An 11,233-nucleotide genomic window follows, 5' to 3' on the forward strand; every position below is an offset into this window, starting at 1 on the left:
CATCGATAACTACACAATAATCTTTTTGTGTTTTGTTTACTTTATTCTGCAGTAATATCATGTCCCTTTAGGGATTAATAAAGTATCCTTCAATTCAACTCAACACTGTAAGATGTATGACAGGGTGGGGTAACAAATATCCTGTTGCCCTTTTCACCAACTCTGTGATGCCCATTTTAAATTGATCGTGATCTTGAGCAGTTGAAACATGCAAATTTGCTTCTAAGTTACAAAATGAACAGGGGACAAAGTATGAGATACATACTGTATAAATAAAATATATCATTTATTTTGCTGCATTTTCCTCAGTCAGGCTGATGATCATAGTACTGGTCAGATATCTCTAAATCGTTGTAAATAACGTCATTGTGCTTTTCTTGACATTTCTGCACCGCTTGCAGGACAGTTGTGAGACGTCGGTCCAAAGCAGACAGGTGTGGCTCAGAGAGGAGGGGGGCGATGCGTGCCAGAGGGTCCTGAGCCAAAGACTCCCGCATGATGTCACCCAAACGGAAGTCAGGGTGGGACAAGAGACGCAAGCGGAGGAGGGTGGAGCGGCGGATCCTGCAATGATTGAACCAGAGGGAGAGTTCCGAGAGTTTGAGGAAGTTTTGAGAAGAAAGCATTTCAACATTTCATCAAGTCACACAGGTTTCACAGTATTTACCTGCAACACTGTGTCAAAGGTACTAGAATCGACGGCTCATCCTGAGAGTGACGCCCAAAGCTGTAACACAAACGACGTGTTGTCACGGTGATTGACACCAAGGTTGGAAATGAACTGAGATCTGTTGTAAGATGGTGTTCATGCTACTCACGCCCGTCCGTTGTCCAGGTGCAGCAGAAAAGTCTCATTGCCAAATGTCTCAAACGTCTCATAGTGATGTCGGTCCATGTTGCCTTTGCATGAGAAATGTCAGTGTTTTATAGCCTCCATTCAGGTACGTTTGTTTATAGTTTACTTCCAGAGAGACTGGGAGAACACATTAAGTTTCAAATCAACAAACTGACTCATGAGGAAGTCCAGCACAGCCATGTCTATGAGATCCACCAGCCTGGTGCCGCGGTTGTAAGGAGGCGTCTTTTTCACCGTGTCACAGTAGGCCGGGTCCTTTTCCCACCTGGGATCAACGGAGCAGAGACAATCAACAAAGAATTTTACGTCTTTTCTAATCTACCCAGCTGTGGTTGGCAGTGCTGCTCGTGCTCATTATCGTAGTTCTATGTTTGACAAATGTTTATTTCTGATGCCCAAGTGGAGGCAATTCGTCTTTTTGTTGTTGTTTTTTTTTGGTGCTTAGACTTTGCAGTGGAATGAAGTGGAGTTTTTTTTTTTAAATTCAAAGTTTGAATGAGCTCTGGCCGGTGACAGACACATTTATGAGGCGATACAACAGAAAATATACAAAAAGATGACACGATAACAGCACAAGTCGGTCCTAGTTCAGTCCTTATGTTAATTTTATATGATCTCATGTAAATTAAAAGGTGCATAAAAAGGTGTCCTGATAATCTTTGGAAAATATACACATAGCCCTTCAACTGCATGTGTTGTTTCTCTTTAGGTAACATATACCAACACAGTATCTGTGTTCTCTTCATCGTACACAGTCTCACATTTAGTGTTGGGTTGTAGTTCTTCTATCACACCACTAGAGGTCAGTGAACGCTCATTAACAATCGCTCTTAAATATCTATATCAGTCATCATTACAATAAGATTGGCTGTGGACCCTTACGAAGTCAAGTTTCAGAATTGTACAAAGCTGCACGCTGTGTATTTTATGACCTAACAAATTAGAAAGGGTGACGGTAGTCAGACTAAGGCACATAAAGTGATTGTGACTAACTGTGCCAGCTTGGTGCGGCTGTATGATCGTCTCCAGGGCGACCTCCATGACCTGCGGGGTGCAAGGGAGAGGTCAGGCAGCATAGTTGCAAGGGAAACCTCCACGGCATGGGGCAGACCGCACACTGGGTTCTCTGTTGAACAGTAGTATTCACACTGGCCATGGAAACACACATTCCCCGCTGAAGGGAGTCAGACAGAAACGGACTTTAGTAGAAAAGCAGACGTGGTGAGAAACATGTGCCGCCATTGCGCACACGTACCAGGAGAAGTGAAGAAGGTCCTGGACAGCTTGTGATCAGTGGTAATCTCTCTGATCTCTGTGGTGATATTGATAAGTCGGCCGACCACAGGAGGGATCCTGTTGAAGCCCAGCAACCTAAGATGGAGGAAGAGACAGGAAAAGATGAGAACAGCCACAAATTCTAACAAAACAATATATACCAAGAAATGAAGCTAAGGAGAGGGGTTGTCTGCAAGAACAGGTGAGACCTCCATTTAATCAGGGTGATGTCTTTTCAAGGATCACATTCACACAGTCACACCTGGAGGCTGCCCTGTGTCAAGAACAGCGTGGGCTGGGGGCCAATGAGCAGCTGTAATGGCGGTAGGTTAAGGAAACCCAGTCTGTGAAACAGACACAAAAACCTAATCTTTTGATCGGTGTCCACAAACTATAGGAACACACCGTCACAGACACAAAACAACTGTTGCATCACTGCGCAGGACGGACAATCCTAATTTAAAGGTCACGGGGAGTTGGTTTTGGAGCTGCAAACACAACTGTCAAGCCAAACAAGCGGATTTGAGTCCCATTGCCAATCACTTATGTTTCAAGGTAACTGAATGCTGAAATGTCATTTTAGGAAATTTGGTCACTGTTGTAAGGTTAGGTATTTCTGGTTGATATGAACACATCAGGGCTGTTTGGATCCCAAATAACAAGAGAGCTTTACAATATATATTTAGGTTTGGCATGAAAAACTTTATCATTAAGGTGAGGAAAACATCATAGATTGGGGTAAAACACACTCTTCCTGGATTACTGGTTCCGCACCATCAGCACAAAGCCAAACAGGTGGTTTTAAAAGCATGAATACAGACATCGACACTGCTGTTGTTTAGTTCACCAACTGCCAAATGACTGCCGGTAATTCTTTTTCTCTGTGGCACGTTTTTCTTGTCCACGGAAAATGAATCAAAAAGCTTTGGTCGCTCTTCCAGATCACGGTGGGTTAAAATAACTCCTCCTCCCGACCAGCCAAACAATTCCCCTGCATTAAGGAGATTTACTCCTCCCTCGCCGCTCATAGCCCGCTTCAAGTGCCTGCGAAGGGAAAAGGAAAGGACCCACTGGCTGCAGAATCTCGCTGCCTTGGCGAAAAACACAACCATTCTCACAAGCCAGTTGTTACATTTCAATTTTTCACTCGTCAGGTTTTTTCCACCTCTCACTGTCCAGCCTTGGTATCCCTGAGGCATTTAGCAGATCATCAGGAATCGCGTAGATTGTTACAGTCCGTGGAGACAGAACAGTCTGTCTGCTCCAGAGGGCACCTACTGACAGTGTGTATGCTCATCCGTACCTGTCAAGGTGGAAAGCAGCAATCTCTGCGTTGTGTCTCTCAAAGTCTGAGAAGTAAAAGAGGTTTACGTCTGTCTCAGCATCTCTGGGTTGTCTGCACAAAAAAAATGAGGTTTTATTAAAAACATCGCTCAAATAGACTCATTCTGAAGTTATTAGTCAGTCAGAACAATGTTACAGAAGTCTTTTAAGACTGGGCTGCTGTAATTCTGTAATTCTTACTGTTCCGAAAATTCTCTGAAAAAAGCCTCCAACTGATCCAAAACGCTGCATCGAGAGTCGTGACGAGAATTCAAAGGAAATGTCATGATTCTGCATGTTTTGATTTTTTTTGTCATTTGGTTTACTCGTCCCTGTTAAATACATAAAGGATTTCAAATTCTTCTCCTCACATGTAAAACTCTCGATGACCAAGCTCCATCATATCTTAAAGCTCTCATAGTTGGATATTTTCCCAACAGAGCACTTTCCTCTGAGACTGCAGGTTAACTTGTGGTTCCTGGAGTTTCTAAACGTTGGATGGGAAGCAGAGCCTTCAGTCATTAGGCTCCTCTCTTGTGGAACCAGGAGCCAGTTTGGCTTCAGCAGGCTGACATCCTCTTGACCTTTGAGATTAGACTTAAAACTTTCCTTTTTGATAAACATCCCTTCATTAATCTGCTATAGGCCTCGACTGCTGTGGACCTCCCATGATGCACCGAGCACCTTTCCTCGCTCTGCTCTCTTTGCTTTCCGTGCACATATGAGATTATTGTTGTCATTAACTGGTGTTTGTCTTTTTTCTATCTCAGCTGGTATCCCTGGCCTGGTTTGGTGGTGCTCGTTGAGCCCTCTTTCCTATCCTCTCGACCGACAACAGTTTGAAGCAGATGGTTGTCCTGTGGGAGTTTTCCTCCCCATGCCCAAGACAGGGAATTAAATAATTAAATCAAAGAAAAGATTCAAAGCAACTGTTTTCTTAAGTGAGGCATCTATTTAGGAATCTGTATTATACAAACACAATTATAATGAATCAAACTAAACTAGAGATTTTTAAAAATGGGATTTCACTGGATTGAATGGGACTGTATCTTTAAATTGCTTGGGATCACTTTAGTCCATTTCGTGTTTTTAAGTGTTGTGAAGTGAATTGAAGTGAATTGAAATGAATTGGACTGGCGTCTCACCTCATGGGTTTGAGCAGAGCTTGTCCATAATTTGGGAATGATAAAAGCAGCTTCAGCTGGGTGCCTCCGGTCTTCTGAACTAATAGACACACATCAAGCAAAAATAGGGAGGACATCAATCGTGTGGTTATTTGCCACGACAAGGAACACACATGCAGATGAGATATACAGTGTTCCTGCACGAACTGGACTGGTTATTTCATTTTTAAACTTGCCCGACATTGCAGTAATACCTCGATTAAATACATGCTTAATGAAAATTATTTCCATTGCTTAATATCAGCAGTTCTAATCATATTTGCTAAGCATTATTTATGTAAAACCTATGATTTCTATCTACCTTAAAGCAATTTTGCCTCACCAGTTTATAAACCAATTAGCCAGTTTTGAAAATTATTTGAACATGCTTTCCTTCAGCTGAGCTTTCTATTTTGGAGAAAATCCCAAATCTCTCGATCCCAGCACATCTCATCAGCCTCAGTCAAACTTGAGACATGGAGGCCATTCGAATTAGCAAAAACCTCGAGCCTCGAGATTAAAGCAAGATGTCAGAATATGAAATTGTTTTAATTCGTCACATGCCTTGCTTTTATGAGCATGTTCCGCCGAGGAATCAAAATGTATCAATTTTTAAAAGGCTATCAAAAATTCATGACATCCCCGACTGAAATAAAAATCTATCCAAATTCAAAATATGTGCACTGTGGTGATTAAAGTGTTAAATATGAAAAAAAAAGGATCATATGGTGGGGGAAAAAAATTAGCCTGTAGCTGAGTTTAGTGCTTAATCTGCGCCGTATAAAACAAATCTCTACACGTTATTCATTCTGCAGCGGGCTGACAACAGGCCCTAGAGGAGCAAACACAAAACGTACATGTATGTGTTGATGCAAGAGATGTTGCATGATTATCTTTTTCCGTGTGTGTGTGTGTGTGTGTGTGTGTGCATCAAATATGCATATCACACTTGTGCTGATGGCTCACCGTCGTTTGCTGTTTGTATGTCCGAGAGTTTTAGATTGCACAAGTTAGTAAGAGGGATATATCTATGACTTTACAACACAATATCACTTTGGCTGCCAACTTGAGATGTTATATCATCAAAGAGTGGAGAATGTTTCTCTGAGCTTTTCCTGCTTCTCTGAAATCAGTTTATTCACATGGCCACTTACCTTTTCCTGTTTGCATCCTCAATTTTTAATCAAGAGGACGCCTGGGTTGTAAAAGAGTGCATTGAATCCTCAAAGGTTTGGTCTGTAAATCTGCTTTGTCATAGCATCAATAGCAGTTAGCATATATTGACACATGAATGTGTCTTGTGGATGTTTGTCCTCAAAATTGTCACTTTAGCTTCATAATTCATAATAATATTGTATTCCCTCAGAGGAAACCTTTGGGGAAAACTCTGTTTTCACTTTTTCTCTCTTTTACAGAATATCTTGTTTGCATTAATGGATTAAAGTTCAGATGAAAGCGAAGGAACAAAATCCAAGCACCATTAGAACAAGCAGGGTAAAGATGGGGCCAGATTTTAAGTTTAATCTTTGCGTATTAAGAAACGCAGCCCTGTGAGGTGTCTTATTTTAGTAATCCTAAGTATAAGCCACAGCAAACATTGATGCAGGTCTGGGCAGAGCATGTCATCCACCTAGTTCATGCTAAAGAATTTTGCTTTTAGGAACATTTAGTTGAAAAAGAGAATAATTGAATCCCTGGTAATCCTTCATCCTCCTTATGCACCATCATGAAAGTGCTTTGCTTTGTTTTTTAACACTGTTCCACACGCCTATTCTCTCCTCTCTCTGCTCTCTCACCTGTTAGCTCCCACCTGCCCCTCCTTATTTGCTCACCAGCTCCAAGGATACGTTGCGTTGCCAAATAATGAGTCAGCTCGGTCAGGTTGGGGTCTTTCCTGTCATATAGCGCCCAGCGAGAGATGCCCAGGTGGAATCGTAGCCAGGGAGGGTGGGTCTCCTTATTAGTTGTCCAAGTGTCTTTGTCGTAGCCTTCTTCCTGACTGGCACTTTGCCTACAGGAAGAGGTAATACAATAAATTGGCAGAGCAATAGATGTCTTTATGAAACAATGAAATCTCTGCAATGGCAGCTAAAATGTATAATTTAGAAAATGAGTTTCACTCTCATATAAAGCAGCTCCTAAACACATCACAAACCTCAGATAATTAGATTACAGCACATATTCCGAGGAGGGTTAAAATGGTATGAAACTGTGTAATAGGAATAATTTACAAGTACCATTGTGTATTCTGAAATAGGCTGATTGCTCTGCAAAGCTGTAATTGCAAATTTCATTCAAATCACTGAATTTGCATGTTACACGTTAGACGAAAGCTGCTGTAAGAATGTTAAACACTGCTGTATACTCAGTTGTAGTTTAGTCGGGCCATAAAACTTTTTTTCCTTTATTTTCTGTTCAGGATCTTGAGGGCCTAAAATCAGAGCTCCATGACCCAGTGGTGTCCAAGTAGGGTGGGAAAGTGGGAGCAAAAGCCACCCCCACTACTAACACTTTAAAGTTATAATGGTACAAAAGCATCTACTGTTAATGGGTGCTCGTTGTACTCATTTTGTGCAGGGCAACAGTCGTAGAGGATTGAGGATCCTCCCCAACACCCATCTTATTTTTCATTTTCTGATATCTTGGGTGAATCCTCAGCATAATATACCTGCCATGAGAATTGGGAGTTGTGCAATTTCACATGTTGGTAACTTAGTCCACAGCAGAAAGGTGATTGAATATCTAATATTTGCAGTGTGCGTTTGTGATTTCACATCTTAACAATTTGGTTAATTTGGTTAAGTAGGTTGCCCAGTCGTGCGGTTCATTAGAGGTGATCTGAGATCTGCCAATCATAGTCATCAGCTGTAACACCCTCCTTGGAATGACACATTTCCTGTGATCTGACAAACTCTGAACGCAGATTTCTTTCAGCTTTACTTGGACTTTCAGCACCATGGTATGGTTTCTTCTGAACGAGCCATGTTGATCAAATCTTTATATTGACTGAAGTAACTCGGTTATGATTTTAAAAAAGTGTTCTCCACTACTGCTACTGTAGTTGGTGCTATGTATTAACAACGCTGCGAGAAGTAGCTAGTATTAATAGTATAGTAGAATCAGAGACTAGACTGGACTAGCCTAAAAAGCTAGTCTAAAAATAGAAAAGACCACTGAAGCACAGACAGATTTAAAACTAAACTTAAATCAGGAAGTTCCAGCAATCGTTTTAACTAAAAAAAGAAGAAATAAACCTGATTTTTAATTTGTCACTACATGTTTAATGTAGTTTTTTTTTTTGTGTGCATTCCACACACATGAAAACACTGTACACTGGCTACATAGAGTGCAAAATTAGTAGGAATATTTATGCAGAAACCTAGAAAATTCTAAATCTACAAAATTTCAAGCACCTGTAAATCACTTGTGTAGGCTTCGCTGGGGCCTTTTTGTGGTATAAATCAAACACCAGAATGCTAACAATGACAATGCTAATATGCTGATGCTAATCGTGTAATTTTACTTACAGGTATAAACCAAAGTACATTTACAGTTTGGGTCCAAAGTTCCAGGTCTCTGACAAGGCTTTAAAGTAACCTATGATCTTACTCCTAAAAAAAAACTAAACTTTGCATATTCACATATAGATACAAGATCAAGCTTTCAAGAAACACAGACAGCTTGAGCTTGGTGCCTCCAAAAATCACATGTCAGGTGTTTTCCAGAGCACTTTTTGTCTGTACTTTATTGATCTGTTTCACTTACCGTTCACTATCACTAGGGATCCAGTCCTCCATCTCCAACTCCTCTTCCTGACTTCTTGTATCGCTTGCTTCTTCATCTGTCTTCAACCTCAGCAGCCAATCATCTTGCTGCAGCTCTGGGTGTGGCAGATTGTACAGTGGATGTTTAAACAGCTCCTCCAACTTAGAGTGACCTTTTTGTTTCACTTCTCCAGCTCCAGTCAGTCTCTTTGCCTTTTCAGTGGCCTCACTAAATGAGCCATTCCCTTTATGGTCAAACACGCTGGCAGCAGGTTTGTGACGTTCTTCAATATGGGGGCTGGTTGGAAGTTTATTTGAAGAACAGGCAGCAGCAGAAGAAGAGGAGGAGTGTGAGACGGAATGATGATGCTGAGTTTCTGTTCTCGGAATGGAGGAAGAGGTGGAAGAGGAGGAGGTGGGAAGCACACAGGTGGTTTGGAGGACTGAGAGGCAGTAAAATGCCAGAAGAAGATGGAGAGTGAGGGATAGACACGCCAGACCCAGATAAATGCAGCGAGTGGATTGACCCAGGTTCAGCTTCACCATGCTGGGAGAATGAAAGGAAATTAAGACCATGAAGCCTTATCAACACTTACAAATGCATCATGCTGGGTCATAACAGTAAAACATTAGGACACCCAGAGAGTGCATTCTCCACCGAGGCCAATGCTGTATTTTATACGAATGTGACGCGTTAACATTCAACAGGGGCTCTGACATTTGGAAATGTAGTGATAATTGCACACAAATAGTTCTGATCTGATTTGCTGGTGATTCTGCTGCTGCTTAAAGAAGTTCAAACTGTTCTTAACTGACCCGGAATTCAATTCTCACCGTGGTGAGTTCAGACTCTGATCAGATAAAGTTAGTTTGACTAATTTGACATTTATGTGTAGCTTTGATTTAACATTGTAATATTTGCACAGCACAATACCCTTTACACAATGACAAAAGCTTCTGCAGCCAGTTGCTGCCTATTCTTATTTTTTTTTTACAATTTTCCCCACCTAAATTTCATGGTAATCCAGTCAATTGATGTCAATATTTTTACATTCAAACTCAACTGTCAAATGAAGCAGCAGCAGGCTGTTAAACATCTCTTTTGAAGCACAGAAGAATGTCAAAATAACCCAGCAAAACCAAATTGTTACTTTAGTCTTAGGACTATTTTAATTTGATTGTATTATGGGATAATTATAATAATATTATAAAGGCTGGAGCGACAAAAAGACAGAAATCCAGAAGTACATTCACTAGTTCAGTAAGAAACTCTCAGAGAGCAATTGACATCAAAATGTCAAAGGAAGAAAAGCTCACAAAAAAAGAAAGAATACATTATTGAACAATTAGCTGCTCCCAGATCCCCTACGAGGAGCTGCAGACTGGAGGAGTTACTTACATCTCTTTCCCTTCAAGACCTTTTTTTTCTTCCAACTCCTTCTCTGTTCTTCTACAGTTTCTTTTTTTTTTTTTGCAAATGGGAAAGAAATACTGAACTACTTTTACCAAGAAGGTTGCATTTGAATGTTTGCTTGTCATCACGTGGCCTCTGCAATGCAAACAGAGGTGAGAAGGCAGGTGTGTTACGGTGACCCGTGTCAGCCCGACCCCGCGGTGACAATGAAACGCTGCCAAATGATCTTTTAGGGTCAATGCAGGTTGGCTGATTGTGGCTGTGCTAAGCAGGAATCCTAATAGCACCCACACATAATATTACCATACGCCAGTTAATGACAACACAGATTCTGCAGATCATTGCACAGTTGAACATTTTGCTGAATACACTTTACACACTGTGGATTGAGAATGTTAATCCTATCATCTGTACATGTGTTCTAAAATGTAGATCCGCCCCTTCACTCCCTTGCCATTCCAACTCCATCTCATCATCTTCCTCCTTTTTAGTTTCTTCTCCCATTTTCAATGCTAATAATTTCACGTCCCTGGTTTCAAGAGGACACGTGATGCGGTTATGAATTGGAGGAGGCTCTCCTTCACAATGGTTTGCTTTAAACCTAAATGAAAATGGAAAAGAGGTGGGCCGAATCCTCTGTAGGAACATTAAGCCAACTTGCTCAAGTGCACATAAATAGAAACATAGAGAGTGATGAATTAATACGAAGGAGCTCTGATTAAATCAAATATTCATGCTCCCAACAGAGCCTCTCCTTTTTGTCATTCTTTGAACCTGCCACCTCCTTCACAATAAACCATCCGTTAAATCTTCAACTATGACTTAAAACCTTTCACTATTTTATTTCTCCTTGGGGTCGAAAATTCCTTCTCGCACATAATGTTGTTTTAATTAGCTGACTTTGCTCTGAAAGACCGTGTACTGTTAAAACATTCTTTTTGCACGTTTCAGCAGTTCCCGGTGGAGTAGGTTTATCAAGCCTGCGGCAATAGGCTGTAGTAATGTATGATGCTTAGGATGTGTTGGAGAAGCACAATGATTTCATGTACCGTATTTACAAAAAAGAGTAGAAATAAAAGTGCAGGGGGTTACTGTGGACGGTTTGAGTATCAGTGGAACAAAGCTGTACCATCCTTTGTTTGCAGTGTGTTGGTGCTACAGGAAGACAGGCGCCTTCCAACAATCCTGTCTTCATTCGACTGCTTATCGCAGCAAATCTTTCAGCAGTTATTGTGACACGTCATTCTTCGGGACGTAAAGTGAGAGTGCGAAAGAAATAGGTGCTCAACTCCAGTTACACATTTAGTAAGTATCTGCTTTAGTTCTTAATTTATGCTGTGCAGACTTACTTCTTGTGTGTTCTAGTGACTGATTTCTTTACTGTTCAGAGTGAATTTGCTTTTGCTCTTACTATCATCAAGTCTACGGTTGGCTTTGC

General features: G+C 41.1%; 1 protein-coding gene across 1 annotated transcript; it reads right to left on the reverse strand.

Annotated features, from left to right (window-relative positions):
* Positions 1-132: 132 nt before the first annotated feature.
* Positions 133-9,844, reverse strand: LOC140272887 (extracellular serine/threonine protein kinase FAM20C-like). Its single transcript, XM_072368392.1, has 11 exons — positions 9,781-9,844; positions 8,383-8,928; positions 6,450-6,628; positions 4,600-4,678; positions 3,435-3,527; positions 2,112-2,227; positions 1,850-2,030; positions 1,012-1,121; positions 819-900; positions 668-727; positions 133-564 (listed from the first exon to the last, which is right to left on the reverse strand). Exons 2-11 carry the CDS (start codon positions 8,925-8,927, stop codon positions 306-308), a joined length of 1,704 nt encoding a protein of 567 aa, XP_072224493.1. The 5' UTR covers position 8,928; positions 9,781-9,844; the 3' UTR covers positions 133-305.
* Between the last annotated feature and the right edge of the window lie 1,389 nt (positions 9,845-11,233).

Source organism: Leuresthes tenuis, unplaced genomic scaffold (genome assembly GCF_036924035.1).
Source record: "Leuresthes tenuis unplaced genomic scaffold, fLeuTen1.0.hap1 SCAF_17, whole genome shotgun sequence".
NCBI classification, from domain to species: Eukaryota; Metazoa; Chordata; class Actinopteri; order Atheriniformes; family Atherinopsidae; genus Leuresthes; species Leuresthes tenuis.